The sequence below is a fragment of the Xenopus tropicalis genome, chromosome 5 (genome assembly GCF_000004195.4).
Source record: "Xenopus tropicalis strain Nigerian chromosome 5, UCB_Xtro_10.0, whole genome shotgun sequence".
NCBI lineage: Eukaryota > Metazoa > Chordata > Amphibia > Anura > Pipidae > Xenopus > Xenopus tropicalis.
Window position 1 is genome coordinate 28216265 of NC_030681.2, and position 21235 is coordinate 28237499.

Sequence of the window (21235 nt, forward strand, 5' to 3'; positions counted from 1 at the left end):
TTTACCTATTGACTTGGCGGAAATTCAACCTGTTGCCATTCTCACAGTTATAACACCGGGGTCCCTAAACTTTGCAGAGCTAGTCACCTGGTAACTGTGGTTCAAAGTGAGAAAAAGTGGGCGGAGCCTCCAACAGACAATCAGATTTTACCTATTGACTTTCAATGGGGAAAATCAACCTGCCATTCTCACAGTATTAACACCAGGGTCACAAGGGGACTGCATTTTTAGGGTTTAAAAAGTAGGTGGAGCCACCAACAGCCAATCAGACTTCACCTATTGAATTTCTTTTAAATTTAAAATGCTGCCTTTCTCACACTATAGGGTTGATTCACTAAAGGTCAATATTTCGAGCGCTATTTATAGCATGTGTTAAAAATTTTATCGCGTCTAATTTTTCGCATCTTAACGCACGATTCACTAAAAGGATACTTGCGTTACTTCAGACGTGATGCTGTTTGCGTTAAAGCAACGCGCGCTAATTAACGCAGCCACGTGCGAAAAAACGCACGCCATATTAGCCATACATACAGCGCTACGAACATAAGTAGCACTTTATAAATAAAGATATACATACACGCCATTACTTACGGAAAACTACTGTTCTGAAAATGACCATTTCCCTGCAAACTGGAGGCTGCATCACTCTGGGGCCAACACAGACTTGAATAAATTCCACTGCAAAGTCCATATTGTGTTGCCAAAAGCTCATGAACTGTACTTTTCTATAATTACCGCCTGCCCCAAGTAGTAGACTAATGCGATATTTAGTGCATCTAAGGGGCACATTTACTAATCCACGAAGGTCCGAAAAGCGTCCGAATGCGTTTTTTTTGGTAATGATCGGTACTTTGCGACTTTTTCGCGAATTGTCGCGACTTTTTCGAGCAATACGAAAGTTGCGATAATTCGCGAAAGTCGTAATGGCTATGAAAAAGTCGCGACAATTCGCGAAAGTCGTAATGGCTATGAAAAAGTCGCGACAATTCACGAAAGTTATAATGGCAATGAAAAAGTCGCGACAATTCTCCAAAGGCATAATGGCAATGAAAAAGTGGCTACAATTCTCCAAAGGCATAATGGAAATGAAAATGTGGCTACAATTCTCCAAAGGCATAATGGCAATGAAAAAGTCGCGACAATTCTCCAAAGGCATAATGGCAATGGAAAAGTCGCGACAATTCACGAAATTTGTTATGTCTATGAAAAAGTTGCGACAATTCGCACAAGTCGTACCGGTTACGAAAAAGTCGTGACAATTTACGGGAAAGTCGTAACGGCAACGAAAAAAATCGCAAAAAATACGAAAAAGTCGCAAAATGTTCATTTTCCAATCCGAATTTTTCTCATTCGGATTCGGATTCGTGGATTAGTAAATCAGCCCCTAAGTGTTTGTGAATCATGCGTTAGTATTATTTCTGCGCGCTAATTAATGCAATGCGGTAAAATTAATGCATTCCGTTGCGCGATATTTAACGCATGGGATAATACTTTAGCGAATCGCGCTGTTTATTTCGCATCTATTTTAACACAAAAAAAGCATGCGATAATCGTTATCGCACTTTAGTGAATCAACCCTTATTTATGTCAGGGTTCCCAAACTTTGCACAGTCAGTGACTGGCTGACTACGTATTCAGGGTTAGAACAAGTGGGCGGAGCCACCAACAGCCAATCCATTTCCACCCATTAAATTTCATTGGTTTATATTTAAACTAATGCCATTATTTATGTATTAATTCCAGGGTTGTTAAACTTTCCAAAGTTAGTCACTGTGTATTTGCCATTCAAAGTTAGAAAAAGGTGGGCGGAGCCACCAACAGGCAATCACATTTACTTTCTATGGTGAAGTGTAAAATGCTGTCAGTCTCACAATTTTTATGCCCCAAAGTTGGTCACTAAGGGACTGCAGTTCAAAATTAGGAAAATAAGGTTGGGCCACTAACAGCCAATCAGATTTCATCCATTGAATTTTATTGGTTTAAATTTAAAATGCTGCCATTCTCACACTAATTATGCCAGGGTGCCCATTGTTTGTCAATGGGTGACTTTGACTCAAGGTTAGAAAAAGTGGGCACACCCACCAACCACAAATCACAATCCACCTATTGATTTGAATTGGTTTAAATTTAAATTGCTGCCGTTCTTTAACTATTAATCCTAGGGCCCCTAAACTTTGCAGAGTTAGTCACTGGGTAACTGCAGTTCCAGGTTAGAAAATGTGGACGGGGCCACCAACCGCCAATCACATGTCACTCGTTGACTTTCAGTGGGGAAATTTAAGTTGCTGCCATTCAGACACTATTAAAACCAGTGTCCCCACACTTTGAACAGTGGTTTTTACTATATAACCAAGGTTAGAAAAAGTGGGCGGAACCAACAACAGATCAGATTTTATTCAGTGACTTCACGTTTTTCAACCCAACATGAAGTTTGTTCTTAAACTTCCCTTTTTAGTTGTTTTAGTCCCTTCTCACCTGCCAGGATTTCAAGTGTTACAAAAAAAAAAGAACTGCATTGCAGCTGGACTTCAGCATATAAAAGTGGTATTTATTCATACCTATTGAAGGAACAGATTATAGTGATAGGTATATTAGGGGTATCTGGGTTGTGTGGGGCCCCTTTAAATATTTCAAAATGGTTTCCTTTTTCTCTGCAATGACAAAACAGTACCTTGTACTTGATCTCAGCTACAATACAATGAATCCATATTGAAGGCAAAACAATCTTATTAGGTTTAATTAATGTGTAATTTATTTTTTAATAGACTTAAGGTATGGAAATCTATACGTATTATGGAAAGACACCCTATTTGGAAAACTCTAGGTTCTGAGCATTCTGGATGACAGGTCACACACCTGTAGTACATTCAATAATTTCATGTTGTCTTTCTGTATGAGTATTTTACTTTATTTTACTTTTTAGCAAATTTAAATGGTAACATTTGACATTTATGTTTAACTCCTAAACACTTAGCGCTGTTTCAGTGATTCCAGGTTATCAAACTTCTAAATATTAATATGAAATTTTAAACTGTGGTTTGTAGTTTTACTCATATTTAGATTGTTAGATTTTGATTTTGGTCATTCTTTTGCAGATAGAATCCTGACTGAGCACAGCATCCTTTTCCTTGAAGCAAAAAGCAATTGAAGGTTACACAAGGAGAAAATGCCAAGCATAAAAGAATATATTTTCCACGTGGTGGAGATAAGTGGATATTAATAGGTTTTCTTTGGATGAAATACTGAGAACAAATTGTACTTATTACAGTCTGATTCTGAGTGCACTAATATGAAACAATGTGTTTGGAGAGTGTGGTACAGAAGGAACAATTTTTCCTTCTTGTTAAGTACGTCTGCTCCATCCTCCATAACAGTGCTTCATGGCAGGTCGAGTAATATAGAGTCCAAGGAACATCTTGTGAATCACACAGTGGTCAAGTTAGGACAGAACAATAATTATCTGGTCTCAGAGACTTTTACTTTGGAAAAAGTGCATAGCATTATTATGGACGACTGGAAAAGGGAAAACCAGCTGTGGGGGTAAAAGGCTTTATTTACAGCACTGGTAATGTCTAAATTATTTACAAATTTATGATAATTTGCCTTTTTGGAGAACATCATCTTATTTATTGACACTGTGAATGGCCCAGTTATTATTAAAGTTTAGCTACAGAAATTAGCGCCTCATTAGGGACATTAAATATAAATGTGATGGTATCATGTGGAAGCAGGTTGTTATATGGGAATCTGAAGGAAGTGTGAATACAAGAAAGACTCCTAAAAGCCACAGTAACTTCATTTGCCTACATCTACAGAAGCAGATGTGCTAAACAATGATTGGCTGTAACTAGAGCATTACCTAAGTCTGTGGCATTTTTTGAAGAAAGATTTGCAAATGGTAAATTTATATAAACAGGCAGAATTGGCATCATAGCAGCTACAGAGTTCTCTGTGTCTTAAATCATAGGGCTGAGATGGTAATGTCCCACAAGGCGTGCCACAATAGTGTGTCTGGGAATTAGTTAATACCAGAGTCACCATTAAATGAGCTCCTATCAGGATGATGATGCCAACCTGAGGCTTGTATTTCTTTCCTAGTAGACTACAGTTTTGTTTCCATGAGATGTGGAGCAGTGCTGAAATATGTGTTGGTGGGGGATTTGAAAGGTGCAGCTTCCCCTGCTGTGTAATATGGAAGCTATCCCATGTGGGAGCTATATGTTCCCACTGGTCCAGGGACATTTTAAACAATTATTGCTATAAAAATGGAGGAGCACCATAGTCTTCCTCTTTAGCCTCCACCCTGTTAAAGGAGTGGATGCTGCTGGACGGCCTAGGGCAGAAGGACTCAGTAGAAGAAAGAAACCAGGACCCTAAAATATGGAGACCACCTTCATGGAAGTAGGGAAAAGTGATCCTATGGATGAGGGCTTGTACAGACAGGGTTCCTAGTATAAGCAGTTCTTTTATAAGTTCTTGATAAATGTGTGTAAGGATTCTGCCTGTATTGGAAAGAAAGGGACCACCAGCTTTAAAATCAAGCCTATCAGAAAGGCACTGGGGCTTCAGCTGAAAGTCTTTTGGGCCTCTATGTACCAGCTCCAACGGTCAGATTTTTTTCCCCCCAGACTGAGATTTTTTAGCACTGAAAGTGGCAGAAAAAAAAGTTGCACTTTTCCGAGATTTGCAATGTGACAAAACTCTGATAATTTTGAATCCAAAAATACTCCATCTAAAACCTGTCAAGATCACGTAGTGATAGCAAGTCAATGGCAGATGTCCTTTCCCTTTCCTGGAAGATCTTCTTTGCTTTGAATTATTAGAGGTATTTTACTTTTTGATGCTGGGTTTTGTGCGACAACTCGAAAATGTCACGGTTATCGTGAGACAAGTCAAAAAAAGTCCCAGTTTTAGTGACTTTTCCCCACACGTGCTTTTCCAGTACTGATTTTTAGTAAATATCAGATATTTGTGGAAATGAGTTTATTCAAATAAAAAAATTCAAAGAAAAAGAGAGAAAACTTAGTGAGTTAAGGGAGAATGCAAGTAAAACGTTAAAAAGCATACTGCCCAATAGTCCTTCTTTTGTTTAGTAAAAACGCCACACTTTTGGCTCACCTAATCAAATATTTACTCAGTCACACTTACTTCACATTTTCTATCTGTTTTCTAGAACAGGCAGCCATCTTTAAAAAGGTATTTTCCCTTGCTTTTCCTCCTTGCTTCATACTGCACATGTGTTTCATCCCTCCCCCCCCCCCCTGGCAGATCCGCTTCTGATTGGCTGGTGGGCATGTGTAGCTCAGAACAGGAGACAGGATCAAGTTACACACATGCTCAGAGAATAGGAAGGCTGCCACTGGCACCTAGAGGGAGGAAGAGAGAGATTTCAGTGATGTCACTGTAGGCTTCACACTGCTGTAGGCTGCCAGCACCATATCTCAGAGAAGCAAGCAGGGATCTGGGAATTTAGATATGCAGTAAGTACTTAAAAAGAATGCCTTTAGACTTACTTTTAATTTATATTAACCTTTCCTTGTCCTTTAAGAGTTCATCATTTGATAGATACGTTTCGAAAAATGTCATAGGAATGAACTGAATATACCCTAAAGACCCTACACAAAAGCACATTAAAAGTGGTCTATTGCTGTCCAGTGTAGTGAACGTATACATTGCGGGGTAGACAAAACAACCTATCTGTAAGAGAATGGCCTAACACAGGAGGGCTACACCTCAAGGAAAAAGGACACTTTTTTGAGGACAGTAACATGCATATTTTGGACCAAGAGGACAGATGGTTTGAAAGAGGTGTGAAGACAGCCTGGAAAAACCATCACTAAAAAGAGAAAGGGGCCTGCGACACCACTTGGATTTTAAAGCTCTAGTAGAATTAAGTCTAAAACAACTGGACTTTTCTGAGTTTTTCTTGAAAATGTTTCACCACTCATCCGAGTGGCTCCTTCAGTTCAAATGGCTGGTAGGGAATTCCCCGGCATTTCAACCCTTGAGTGTAGTACAGTCACAGATATCCAATCACAATGGTTCCAGTGAACATATTCAGTAAAAATGTTAGTTTTAGTAAATCTGCCCCTTATTTTTATAGTGTTGAAGCTTAAAAATCCCACTTGTTGACTGGCTAATCAAAGGGGCAGTATGGTTGCACCTCAATATACGGTGCAGTTTTCTAAACATGTGTGAAAAATCTGTCCTTGCTTCCATTCTTCAAAATATTGAGGGAATATGTTAATAAGTGTTAAGGTGGCCATACATGGGCATACAGAGCTTATCTGCCCGTGTATGGGGGCCCTTCGATGGGCCTCCCCAGTTTTTAGCTGTCTGAAAATTGGAAGGTGTCGATCTGCATGTTTGATTTTCCCTTTGGATTAAGGACTGTATCTGCTCATTAATGTGGTCCTGTTCGACGGTTCCTATACCCGTACGTGTAATCTGATCAAATGGCCCTAGGGCCAAGCAATCAAATTTGCCCAATATTGCACATCTTAGGTAGGCATATCGGAAGAAGGTCTTTTCATTTGGCAACCTCCCCAGATGAGCAAATCTTAATGTCTATGGCCACCTTAAATGGGCAACTTCATGATAATTAAGCTAATTAGAAAGGGGTCTTTTGCTGGCCATAAGAATGGAGGGTTCAACAATTATTTATTATAGTGTCCAAAACTTCCTGTCTATGGTATCTAACAGCAGCCCCTCTGACATTAGCCAGAATCCACAGATTGCCTGCTAGGACAGCACTGGCCCCAGAATTTTCTTTGAGACAATGTCCTTTAATTTTTGGATTCAGCCATATACAGAAGCTCGGCTGCATATCTAAACAGAACCCTACTTTGTGTGTTTAACTTTAAGTAAACCATCCAGTATTTGCATGATCTGAAAAAAGTCCCACCATCATTTAACTGGTGCTTCAAATATCATACACTTTTTGAATTCAAATTTAGTTTGTCCCAGTGTCAGAGAGGGATGCCAGTGGCCCACCAGAAAACCTTAGACCACAAGTCCAATTGCCCAACTATTTTTCCTTCTGTTCTCCCTCAGCCAGGTCTGGACTGTAAGTCAAAATAGGCCCATTATTCCAAGTACACAGAGGCCCAAACAACCCCCACCAGCCCAATAATGAGTGTTTTACAGCAGCCCCCTGGCATTTGCCACAATCGACAGATTGCAAGTCTGGGCCTGCACTCAACTTTTTTATTCTCCTCCACTCTTTTTTTTTTACATACTATAATATATCCTTCCATCTATTTAGCTTATTTGTTCCAATATAGAAATAGGGAAAGGCCAATAAACAGGCCGAGTGGGTAGAAACCTCCGACCCCTGGGCCCATTGGGAGTTTTCCTGCTGTGGCAGTGGGCCAGTTTGACAGTGGTTTGGCCAAGGACTATAAAAATTCTGCAGAATTCGCATTCTGTAAAATATTCCGGGATTCAGCCAAATTCCAAATGGAATCGTGGGATGGGGGCTTGCCCAATTTATTAGTTACTAAAACTTTCTAACCCCTATAAATCAGTAGATAAATCAGGGTGCAGACAAACACATCAGTTACATAGTCTTCTGAGCATTTCGAGGGATAATAAAGTTATCTTACTTACAGACTAGGCACAGTGTAACTTTATTTATTGCATGTGTAGGAGGTACCAGCTTGGCAGGAACACAACAGTTGCTTTAGCTGCATGGCATATGCTGTGAATACTTGGAGCAGCAATGCTTCAGTCGCGGCCGCCTACTGCTGTTCAACTACAACTCACTGCCTCCCATGACGGCGAGATGTTACTAAACTGCAGCAAAAGAACTGCAGCACGACGGACAAACATTTACTATAAGCGTCTAACGGTACAGCCTAATCATTGTACATTTATCGATGTTGGGATCCCAAGGGTTATTTCTCCCAGCACAGTAGTACCTAGGAATACCCTAACCCTGTCCGCTGCCCGCAGACACACAGATGCTCTTCCATACACCCTTATCTCCATGCGCATGCGCGCTGCATCCCCTGGCCTCCAATCCTAAAGCTTTATGACGCTGCCCAATCGGATAGCGTGCTGGCCAGCCGCGGGGCGTGCCTTAGGGTGTAGTAGGAGGAGTCAGATGGCTGACAGGCGGAGGTGGGAAGGAGCCGGGATATTCTCCTGCACGTCCAGCCGTGTAGGTGCTGAGGGAGCTTCGTGCGCATGATCCCTATATACAAACACATAAGGGTGCTGCAGCGGCTGCTTCCTAAGGAATCTCTTATAGTTTGTTTCTGCAGTGCTCCCCCCTGCTCTCCTGTGTCTCCCTTTCTCCCCTGAGTTCCCAAACACAATTTCCCGTGAGCCTGGGGAACTTGCAGCCCAAATCCAACAGCCACAGCAGCATGTACCAAAGCAACAAGAAGAAAAGGATATGGAAGGAGGAGAAAGGTAGCTACCAGCTTCTTGTTCTCAGTGATTAATGATGGAGAGATACACTCACCCCCACCCCCACCCAGCATCCATCCCTCTCCCCTCCCACCCCCTCTCATTGTGCCATGCTTTTGTTCATCTCCTCAATCCCAACCTGTGGCTCTTGGGGCATGCTGGGAGTTGTAGTTCAGTGCTTAGATGGAGGGTCACAGGTAGGAAATACCTGCAAGCATAGGAAGCACAGCAAGGGTCATTGCTTTTAGTCACCAGCATCATAGGAGTTCCTGGGGGAGAGGGTGGGGATAAAAGTAACAATTGTTGAATATTCTTAGTATATACTTCAGTAACGTCTAACCGGCAGCTCTCCAGCTGTAACTTCCCACTTTTTCCACAAGAGCTGAAGAGTTGTGGGATGGACATTCCTCATTTCTGTAACTCTCCATTCTCATATGGGGGCCCCGGCTTTCCTGCAATGCCAGGGGCCATACTATTTCTAATTCTGGCCCTGCCTGCAGACTTAGATTGCAAGCTCTTCTGTACAGGACAACCTCCATTTCTTCTAGCTTGTGTCTGGTTGTCATTGTTGGTGACATTGGTAATTTATTAATAGGCAATAATGATGGGGTAGGTACAGGTGACTGAAAGAAAATAGATGGCCAATCCCAGAATCCTTTGGGAGAAGAGGACTGGTGTATGCACATGTCTTGCACCCCTTTTTACCTCTTAGGCTGAAGACACATGGAGCTACTAGTAGCAGCTACTTGTCATGGCTACTAAAATAGACAATGCTGATCATTTACTGATTATTGTCTTTATGTGTGTTTTAGCAGAGGCAATTCTCAGTATTGTCTATGGCAGGATACTTTCTGTAGTTTAGTAGCCGTGAAAAAGTAGCTGCTAGTAGTAGCTCTGTGTGTCTTCACCCTTACTGTGGTGTTGTGGCTTGTGAGACTACACACTTATTCCATAAACTTTATACCCAAAACTTCTGGCTATTGCCAAACTACATTTCCCAGCATCCCGTGCATGAGCAGAAGGCTGGCAATGTAACAACAGTACGTGAGTCCCAGTGTTACAGACATGGGGAAACAATAGCATGGGTGTGTGTGACCTCTGTTACCCCTTGTGCTGTGGGTTCTGCCAGCAGAGTGTGTGTGTGTGGCAATTTGCTTAAGCCGCATGTGCCTATCCTGTATTCACTCCCTTTCCTGGAAACACTCCTCTGCAATCTTTGTGAGTTGCGCAATTGGCCCATCAGCGTATAAATATATATATATACATAAGTGTGTATGCATTCCTTGGCATGCTGTTATTTGGGGATTCTGTGAGTTTTAATTCAGCAGCAGTTTGTGGGCCACGTGCTGGTGGGTCACGTTCGCTGTGCTCTCTCGCCTTATATGCCATTATAACAGTGTTATTTAGGGACACCTAATGCTTCTAAATGTGTGCAGTTCTTTACTGTATATAATGGAGCAGCAGTGTCCTAGCACTTTGCTCCGAGAGCGAGGCAGCAACAAGAGACTCTACAGTATGCGAAAGTATCCAATCTAAGGAACCTTAGTATTTTACCTACGTTATTTTCCGTAATATGTATTCTCCTCTTGGGGGAAGATAAAAGTTTTTTTAAAACTCTTGTGAGACTGTTAAATATGTGTGTGTATTAAATATATGTTATAAACATTAAATATGCTTGTGAACCATGAATACCCTGTAAATTATATCCTTATAATATTCAGGTCATTTCCCTATGGGACCAAACTGTAAATTATATCCTTATAAACAGTGCTTAGTGATGTTATCAGTTATAATCAGAGTTTAGTGATGTAATTTCTATCGCATGGCTCACTAAAACGTTTGGCCTTGTGCTTTTTTCTGGTCATGGAACTCCTCTGTGACTTTTAATATCTCTATATTTTACAACTTTATTCATTATATAAACTGTTTAATGATGTCATCAGTTATAATCAGTGCTTAGTGATGTCATTTCTGTCACATGATACCCTGAAACTTGTGTACTATAATAAATATTGTACCCCCTGTTGGAGTTCCATGAGGCCTTTGGCCTCTTGCTTTTATATGGTCATGGAACTGTTCTGTGACTTCTAATATACTTATATATTACAATAGGGGGTATTTCATTCACTATATATAGTAAATATGTGTGTGACATGTAACAATATAGAGGTTAGCTGGTCTGTAAATGAGCTGAAAATCAATCCCAATCTTTTTGCAACAGTGAAAACAGCTTTACACCATGTGCAAGTTTGCTGAAATTTCTGTTGGACTGGGCAGATTTATCAACATTCATTTTTGTGGTTTTAGAGGTTTTTATAACCACTAACAGACTCATTTTCTTTAAAACCATGAATGCCAAGTGATTTATTAAAACAGCCTTTAAAGGAGAAGGAAAGTCATTTTGGCATTTTACTGCTAATAGATTTGCCACATTATTGTCTAGAACAATATATTTATTCTGCAGAAACCATGACCATACCTGAGTAAACAGCTTTAGAAGCTTTCTCTGTTTGCTTAAGATAGCAGCTTCCATTTTAAGTTGTTTCCTGCCTGCAGCTCTTGCAGTTATAGCTGAAATCACACATTCCTAAGGGAGGGGGGAGGAGTTCTTAGCATTCTGGTGGGAGGGGGAGCATGAGAGGGGAGAGAGGAGAGAACTGCGCAGACTCTGGCCACGGGAATTAAGGATTTTTCTGAGAGAGGAAGTCAGACACTGGAACATCATGTTTACAAAAAAAGAGACTAGAAATCCTGTGTTTCTTTTCATAGAGGACTGTAAGCATTACTGTAAGTGCTTATGGCTGTATTTACATAGACCTTTCTGATAAAGCTTGCTTAGTTTTTACCTTTCCTTCTCCTTTTTTTGTTTTGTTGCACAAATGAAAGCGTCAGAAAGACCCCTAAACCTCTAAAAGCAAAAAGCAAAGAAAGATTATCTACTTGAAAAAGTTTGTTATGTTAGTGGATAAGGTAAACCATACCACCTCAATGAATTGTTCATAAAACTCATGTTTGTGGCTCAACAGGGGCATCATTATAGAATAAAAAACTCCAGTGAATTCTGTGGTGGGGGGGTGCTAGGAGGTATAGGGGCACTGGCTGATTAGCAGATTCATTTCTGGTGCCCAGTAACTTCTAGGCCTTCATTTAACTACCTGGTGTGACTACAGAAGCAATATATTAAAAACATCTTTTGTTCAACCATTTTCAAATAACTTTTAAAATCACTGAAAATGCTTAAAGGGGTTGTTCAAAGACATTATTAGTTCGGGTGTTTTAATAAAGAATTTTTCAGTTGCTCTTTATTCTTTATTTTTAACTGTTTTTCCAAAAACTGAAGCTTCACCTTTAAAAGGTTTGTTCACCTTCAGAATAACTTTTATGATGTAGATAAAGCTATTCTTTGCAATTAGTCTTCATTTTTTATTGTTTGCGGTTTTTGAATTATTTTACTTTTTTGTTCAGCAGCTCTCCAGTTTGGAATTACAAGAGCTATCTGGTTGCTAGGGTCCAATTTAACCCAGCAACCTGGGAGTGATTTGAAAGAGAGACAAGAATAGGATAAGTAATAAAAATTAACTAATAATAGAATTGTAGCCTTACAGAGCAATGGGTTTTGGCTGCCGGGGTCAGTGTCCCCCATTTGAAAGCTGAAAAAAAGCAAAAAAAAAAAAAAACTATAAAAAATAGAAATCGAAGACCAGCTGAAAAGTTGCTAAGAATAGGCCATTCTATAACATACTAAAAGTTAATTTGAAGGTGAACCACCCTAGCAACCAGATAGCTGCTAAAATGGACAACTGCTGAACAAAAAGCTAAATAACTGAAAAACGAAGACTAATTGCAAATTCTCAATGTCTACATCATATTAGGAGTTATATTAAGGTGAACTACCCCTTTAATGTTCCCCTCTTTCTGTGTTTTATTCTGACTGCTCAGTAATTCAAGGGCAGACTCTAAAATGTTACAGTTTGCTACATTAGTTGATAACATTTTATTGTGAAACATTAGCAACTATGTATCAACTAATGTATAACATTAGACCAGTTTACAGTCAGTGACACCCACCTCTCAAAGCTACTCTAGGGAAGATACAAGAAGGTGAAAAATGAAACTTTAAGCTTTAGTATTAAAAAATGGTCAAAAATCCCAAAATAGAAAAAAGTCTTTATTACTATCTGAGACATACTGAACTGAAAAAAAACATTTGGAAGGTGAATAACTCCTGTAATGCTTTTTGGAAAGTCGCCTAGAATGACATTGCCTTTCTATAGTGAGATGCCTTTCATACATTTATATAGTCAAAATGCTCAGTGGTGTGCATCAGCTGACAGTTCTATTGCTCTTCTGCATTATAAGGTCTATTCCCTGTCCCTTACATGTACTTTTGGCAGGTATTCTAATGGGAAGGTTTTTTTTTTTTTTAACATCTCTCCAGGAAACTTCTCCCATACTTGAAAATGTTACTTAAAATTCCATGAAATAAATCTTGATAACTTAAACTACATTTCTCATTTAACTACATAGTTGGCCCAGGCACACCAAGCTTATTCTTGGTCTGTGGATAAAGTGGATTTCGGCACCAAAATGCACACTCACATGTTTCGGTGCCAAAATCTGCTCCTTGTACCGGCACCCCGGCCAATGCTGTGACTCCAGTTGGAGTGCAGTGGAATTTACTAAGTTTTTTAATTCATTGGTGGTCAGTAAAGTTTACCTCTGCCTACCCTTGCCAAGCTTCTCTGCATTGCCTTTAGGTTGATATGTAAGTTACATAGGTTTCTAGGCAAGTTAAGTAAGTTTCTAGGCAGTTTTTGTGGAAGTTACATAAATTCTATACATTTTGACGTAACTGTGTCACATTACACTTTGTGTAACATTCGTTATGTGGCTGGCCCCCTTTAGGAAGAGGATTTCACTGGGCCCAGCACAACTGTACCCCCTCCCCCCCCCCCAATGACAGCCCTGTTAACTAATGGAATTAGCTTGGTTGGAAAAACTGAAGAGCTTGAGTTAATGGTTCTGAATGAAAAGTATGGTGTTATTGAATTGCTGATACATGAATGAGTGGGCAGTGAATATAACGAGCTATACCTTGTATCAGAGGGATGGGGAAATATAATAGGAGTATGTCTGTATGTCAGGAATGATTTGAAACACAATATTAAAGAAGTTGTAAAGGATATTGAAAGGCCTAAAGGCTTATCGGTTGAACTTTTCATGGATTGTAAGGCAAGTAAATGGTAGGATATGCTACAGCCCCCCTCATGTAAGTGAAGGATAAGAGGTTCACCTACTGTTGTAAACTGCAAGGTTAAGGCATGTCTTTTTAATGGAAGTGTTAATTACTCTGACATTGGTTGGAGAAATACTGCCATCACAGTTAATGGAAACAATTTTATTAATGTTCTGCATGACAGATTCATGTCACAGATTGTTGAGGACCCAACTATATTGGATCTAGTGTTTTATAACAACTCAGAACAAATTAAAATGTAAAAGTACTAGAACATCTGGGTAATAGTGACAGTAATATTATCTCAGTTCATGTTTGTGGCAAAAACATACATTGGGTTAACAAAGGCTTGAATTTTAGGGATGCAAATGTTCACACCCTAGAAACATTATTTTAGAAAGTGGATTTGGACAGTAAATTGTCAGCTAAAAATACAGAAGATGAATGGTTTTCATTAAAAACTATATTAAATAATTACAGATTTCAATGTATGCCCTTAAAGGAGAACTAAACCTACCATAGACAAAAACCACAATAGACTGCCCTCTGAATTCAGAAGATGGTGCCTATGAATGCTTTTGGATCTAATAGACTCTGCGGGGTGGGAGCAGGTTGGGGTGACAATTGAGGGCAATCTATGAGGGCTTTTGTCTTTGGAGGGTTTAGTTCTCCTTTAAAGTGATACTGACACAAAAAAACTACAAAATATGAATGTACATAATAAGTTACGTATAGGTCATGTTGATTGTTTTTCACCAATAGACCTGCTTTTGTAATTGTTACTTGAAGTTCCTAAACCTGACTGCTTTGCCAACCTGACTGTCCCTTGTCAGCCTGTCAGTTATAGCTTCTAATGCTAACAGACTATTGAAGCACAAATATGGCAGCCCCCTGTTAGAGGAACATGGGGGATCAAATAGGTAAAAGAATTTAAAAATAATGACAAAAAGGCTTATGCAAAGACAATGTTCTAATATATTTAAAAACAAATTTTAGGTGTCTGTATCACTTTAAGGTAGAAATGTTAAGGACCACACTATTGGGGTTATCTAATAAAGGCACTAAGAGGCAAATTTATCAAAATTCAAATTTAAGGGGGGAAAAAATGCGAATGTAAAACAGAAAGACAGACAAAATGAGAGAGCCTTTTCCCTCTTTTATTTTTTTTTAGCTTATTTAAAGGAGAAAGAAAGGTAAAAACTAAGTAAGCTTTATCAGAAATGTCTATGTAAATACAGCCATAAGCACTCACAGAAAAGCTGCACTGAGTCCTCTACGAAAAGAAAAACAGGATTTCTTGTCTCCTTTTTTTGTAAACATGTTCTTAGGGTATCAGACTTCCTTTTCAGAAAAATCCTTCATTCCCGGGCCAGAGTCTGTGGAGCTCTCTCCTCTCTCCCCTCTACTGCTCCCCCTCCCATAAGAATTAATAAAACTCACTCCCCTCCCTTAGGAACGTGTAATATGAGCTACCAGCCTCTAGAGCAGCAGCAGGAAGCTAGGAAGACCAAGCTAAAATGGCAGCTGCAATCTTAAACAAACAGAGAAAGCTTCTGGGGCTCTTTACTCAGGTATGGTAACGCTTTCTGCAGAATAAATATAGTGTTCTAGGTGGTACTAATGTGGCAAATCTATTGGCAGTAAAATCCCAAAATGACTTTCCTTCTCCTTTAAGAAATAATGTGAACCACATAGTCAAGTTATAATTTTTTTGCAGAGAAAAAAAAATGCACACTGGCAAGAATCATATTTTTCATAAATTCATAATGTGGTAAATCGTGTATATCGATTGGCTACATCTGTAAAAAATAGTTTGCTTTATAATGGGATACCTTTTGTATGGCAACATTTAGAAACGTAGAGCTAATTGCATCCCAAGCAAAGGCTAATGCCAAAAAGTTTTTAAAGTTTATCAGTAGTAAAAAGGTTGAGTGTAGCGTGTGGCTCCATAAAAACATATAGATATTTTTGTGAAAAGGGACACTAAAAAGCAAATGTGCTTAATCAGTACTTTGGCCTCATTGTATACTATTTGAGAATCCAAGTTACAGAACCAACTTTGTAAAGATGCTCATAACTCAGCTCAGATAAGTTGTCAGTGGCTGAAGCAGAAAATGGTACTTCAATATTTACGCAAAATAAATGTGAACAAAGGGCCAGGGCCTGATGGAATATATGCAGCATCAGAATTAATGAACCACCCAACCACCTTATCCTTAGCATTATGTCATTATCACTATTTGCACTGCCCTTGCAAACTGCAATGCTCAATGCTCACTCTTGATGTTGCCCATCCCGCCCACACCTTGTGTCTCATACCCTTTTAAGCGCTATTGAGCAGGGCTCACTTTTTTCTCTTGGGTATTATATTGGTGTTTGTAATCTAAATGTTTGATGTGTACACCCAGGTGTACATATTTTTTTCATCCATTATTGTTAATAATAATTGCATCAGAAGTCCAGAACCTTTAATCCAGGGAATGTAAAAAAACAGAAAAATCCTGATAGCATTTGAATTTACAAATAGTTTTAAAACCACAGAAAATCAGAAAACTGTATATTGTAAGTTGCTTAGATTTTTTTTTTTTTTTATTTATGCAAAAAAAGCAGTTTTTTTAAATCTGGCCTCTGCATCAAATTTCTTATCTAAAACAGATTTGTTGCTAACTATTGTTACCTTAGATATTGTGCTGTCCAACTTATTTCTTGTGGTGGGCCAATTATATCTCATATAACATGGTGGAGGGCTGAATCAAATGAAAATGATGCCATATAGTGATGTTTGTGGAGCCACTGTGCAGTTTAGGGAACATTAAAATCCTTTGGAGGTCTGTATCTGGCCCTCCAGTTGGACCATCAAAATAAAAGCTACTGACACACAAAGCCGATTCAAAGAGGAGTATCCTCTCTTCTTTTTATTGTGCCTAAACCCTACAAAGTTATGGAGGCATACCCCTTCATCCAGTTGCCAGGGAAGATTAAGGCTGCAGTGGCTCTGGGTGTCACAGGGTTAGGCTGATTCAACCATAGGGACTGATTCTTGGTTTGTGTTTATCCACACAGGGCCGCCATCAGAAATCATGGGGCCCCTCACAACAAAATTTTCTGGGCCCCACCCACCCAAGCCCCCAATGGCCCCTCCCTCCCACACCCCCAATGGCCCCTCCCATCAATACAAGGGACACACAGGCATTGGTAGCGAGGGCCCACTAAAACCTTGGTAGCCAGGGCCCCCCTAAAACATTTTTGGCCAAGGATTACGTTTTGCATTAGTGCCAGTGCCACTAAAACATTGCTAGCCTGCCCAGGGCCCCCTAAAACATTGGCTCCCTCTCCGCTGCTTCTTGCCGCTCCACCCCCCCACCCACCCCCCACCCCACAGAATCCTCCTGCTTCTTCCAGGGTCCCCCAAGCATCCTGCTGCTTCCTTCAGGGCCCCCCCCAAGCATCCTCCACCTTCCCCCAGGGCCCCCCAAAGCATCCTCCACCTTCCCCCAGGCCCCCCCTAAACATCCTCCACCTTCCCCCAGGGCCCCCCCAAACATCCTCCACCTTCCCCCAAGGCCCCTTCAAGCATCTTCCGCCTTCCCCCAGGGCCCCCCCAAGCATCTTCCACATTCCCCCAGGCCCCCCCAAACATCCTCCACCTTTCCCCCAGGCCCCCCTCAAACATCCTCCACCTTTCCCCCAGGCCCCCCCCAAACATCCTCCACCTTCCCCCAGGCCCCCCCCAAACATCCTACACCTTCCCCCAGGGCCGCCCCAAGAATCCTCCAGTCCCCCCCCCCCTGCTGCCAGCATCTTTTGTCCAGGGCCCGGCCGGGCTCTGTTACTGTTACTGCTGGTATCCGCTGTGATATCCCAAACTCGCCGCTACATGTGCGCTTTTATAGGGTTGCGCCCCGTGCGTGTGACGTCAGTACGCACAGGACGCAACCTTATAAAAGCGCACACGCAGCAGGGGGTTCGGGACATCACAGCGGATACCAGCAGTAACAGTAACAGAGCCCGACCGGGCCCCCTTTAAACGCCCGGGCCCGGGACAACTGTCCCCCCTGTGCCCCCCTGATGGCGGCCCTGTATCCACAGGTCAAGAATTTGCACTGTGTGGCATTAGCCTAATGCTGTCACCAGCTGAAATCATACCCTAAGGCTGATATTTTCGGCAAGCGGAAAAACGCTTGGTGAAAATACAGCCCTACGCCTGCTACTTGTGCCTGCACCCGAATAAATGAGATACGCTCGGGTGCAGGCACATGTAGCCGATATACGCATGAAATGCGAGATAATGCAAAGTCTCGCATTTTTATGCGTATATCGGCTACATGTGCCTGCATACCGAGCGTATCTCATTCATTCGGGTGCAGGCACAAGTAGCAGGCGTAGGGCTGTATTTTCGCCAAGCATTTTTCCTCATGCCGAAAATATCAGCCCTATGCCACGTCATGCACCAGGAGTGGCAAAATCTGGTATCTCTAGCATTTTAAGTATGCCATAAAATATTATATCAGCAAAAAATAGTTGGCACAACGAGTGTAAAGCAAGTGGGGCTTAGCCCCAAAACATTGCTGCTATGTTTTGAATAAACATGCAGGGGCTAAGCAGGGGCTGTGCCAGTCAACTACTTTTTGCTGGGAGTGCTGACTCTCTGGGCTGTGCACCAAGTAAGAATTGTTGGAGGAGTTAAGGGTGTGCTGGGTAAACTTTCTTTGTTGTATAAAATATTATATGCCATAGCAACCAGCCTACAGCTAGGCGTGGCTGTATAACAGGCTTTCCACTACATTCATAAAGTTTGTAATACTGATAATAAAGTTTGTAGTAATGGGGGAAGTAAAACATTTGAGCACAAATCACTGCTACAGGGATTGGGAGACTTGTAGTTAAAAATTATAATGGAATCCATAAACTTTAATCAGTCCATCGCAAATGAGATGAGGCCCAGAGAAGGCAAGGATGGCTGAAATTACGAACTATGTTCACAGACTGTGCTTTCCGGAAGTATTTCTGAGCCCAAGCAATGTTTTTTAACCACAATATCATGTTTGGTTTTAATGCAGTGCAACCTGAGGGCCCATAGATTATGGCCATCCCTGTCCCTTCATTCTCTGCAATTTTCCAGTCTTTAGTTGTCCCAAATTTTTGCCATCAAACTTAAAATGAGCATATTTTTCATAAAACATAAAATTTCTTGGTTTAAGCATTTGCTAATTTTGTCTTTGAACTATATGCAATTACATATAGGATTTAAATGATTTGCAAATCATTACATTCTCTTTTTATTTATATTTTACACAGTGTTCCAACTTTTTTGGAAGCGTGTATTTTCTTACATAAGCTAAAGAGGAATTGGCCTATTGTTCTTTCCCTTATATAACCTACCTAGGGTAACATGTAGGGTAATTACTCCTAGTGACTGCAAGTTATAATAACATGTATAATATACTAGCCCTTTTGAACCTGCTGGATCAAAAATTCCGTATTTAGCTTCCTTCAGTGCTGCTACTATTAAGTTATTCCCTTTTGGAGCGGAGCTTGAGGCTGCCATCTTACATTTGTCCGCCTGTCTCAAGTAAAGCCCATGAGCCAACCAAAGTCACCCCCAAAGGCCTGAACATTATTGCTGTTCAGAAAAAGATTAAGGGACCCATTTAACAATGTACGATTGGGTACGATTACAAAAAAAGATGATACTTTTTTGTACTTTGCGACAATTTGTGCGACAAAATCGTATTTGTCGCAATGAGTACGAAAGTTTTGGAATTCATTCAAGCTTCGGTATTGTGACTTTCCTTGGGCCAGGTTGGTGCTGCAGAGTGCCATTGAGTCCTATGGAGGGCTTCCAAAATCATGCACTGAAGGATCAAAGTCAGAAAGGTTTTTGCGCTGTTTGCGATCGTTTGGATACGAAACTTTCGGATCGTACCATGATATTTTCGTATGACAACGATGTGAATTATGTGTGCAGACACTAATATATATATATATATATATATATATATATATATATATATATATATATATATATATGCCAGTCAGTATTGTCTAACCTGCATACATGTACCAAAAATTGCCCAAAAGCGGTCTATCTGTCCGTTTATAGCCAGGCAGCCAGGTGAAAGTGCCTCAGTGACCTCCTATTGACTGCGGTCTAAAGTGCCACAAAACTTGTCGGTGTGTTTTTTGGTTAAGAACTACCAGTACCAGAACTTTCATGTGGACTGCATTACAGATGCTTTTGGGCACTTTAAAATGTGTGTCAGATATAGAAACCATGCCTAAAAATTAGGGATGCAATTAGGGCCAAATCCTTTGTGAATAATCGGTTGAAAACAGAATCGGAGTCCTAATTTGCGTATGCAATAAACAGAACTGCATGCATTTTCAACTCCCGTGTTTATGTGACGAAAAGTCATGTTATTCGGATAGACCAGGCATTTGAATTTTGCAGAATCAGAATCCTGCTGATAAAGGCCAACTCTTGGGCGCACCCCGAAACGATTCTGGATTATGTACATCCCTACTAAAAATAGCCCAACGATATGTACTTCTGTTGTGTATACTTTTTTGGTATCCTTGCACTGTTGCTTATTCTGTTTGTTTTTTGTGGGTGTTTCTGGGCTATATTTATTCTTCCTTATTGTTAAATTGTATCTACCAGAACTAATTAAATAGTAGTAACACATTTCTTGCTAAATTAAGCCATGAAATATTCATGAAAAGTTGTTTCCTGTTATACTTTTATTAAAATTATATTAAAATATATTAAAACCAAAGTTTAAGCTCTTTTTTCATAAAGCAGTTGCGCCGCTTTATATTTATGGTAAAAATACCATCTGAAATATATTATTTTTTGCTTACAGAACGGCTGTTACATATGACTCGGGAAGAAAGACGCAAAGAATACAGAGAATATGTTTCACTGGATAAAATTCCATCCCTAATGGAAGAGCTGAAGAGCAAAGCATCAAGTAATGGTAAGATCCGTATTTAATATACATGGTACTGTAGGCGTCACAGTAACACCAAAAAATGAAAGTGTATAAAAATAATTATGATATTATGTACTGTTGCCCTGTGCTGGTACAGCTGGTGTGTTTGCCTCAGAAAGACTACTATAGTTTATATAAACAAAGCTGCTGTGTAGCCATGGGGGCATCCATTCAAAGGAGAAAAGGCACAGGCACAAAGCAGATATATTCTACAGAGCTTATCTGCTATGTAACCTGTGCCTTTTCTCCTTTTTTCCAGGTTGAATGGCTGCCCCCATGGCTACACAGCAGCATATTTATATAAGCTATAGTAGTGTTCTTTAGCAAATACACAACTTTACCTGTGCAGGGTAACAGTACATCATATTTTAAATACTTAAATACACTTTCATTTTTAGCGTTACTGTTCCTTTAATATTGCTTTTATCTTCTAGTCTTCTGCTCACTAAGCTTCTGTCCATACCGTCATGCAACAGCTAGTGTTCACACATACCTGATTCCTTAGACTTAAGCAAACCTCTATCTCGCAAAAACGAGTCCACTTAGATTGGTAGAGTCATTCTACTCCCCTGTCCCCTTGTTCCATGTTGAAGGG

At 40.3% G+C, this 21235-nt stretch overlaps 1 protein-coding gene across 1 annotated transcript in view; it reads left to right on the top strand.

Annotated features, from left to right (window-relative positions):
• Positions 1-8100: 8100 nt before the first annotated feature.
• The window catches only part of macrod2 (MACRO domain containing 2), a 1296131-nt gene continuing 1282996 nt past the window's right edge, over positions 8101-21235 (top strand). The window contains exons 1-2 of the mRNA XM_004914719.4: positions 8101-8415; positions 20512-20625. Coding sequence (XP_004914776.1) covers positions 8370-8415; positions 20512-20625 — 160 coding nt within the window. The 5' untranslated portion in view covers positions 8101-8369. The remainder of the gene's footprint in view (positions 8416-20511; positions 20626-21235) is intronic.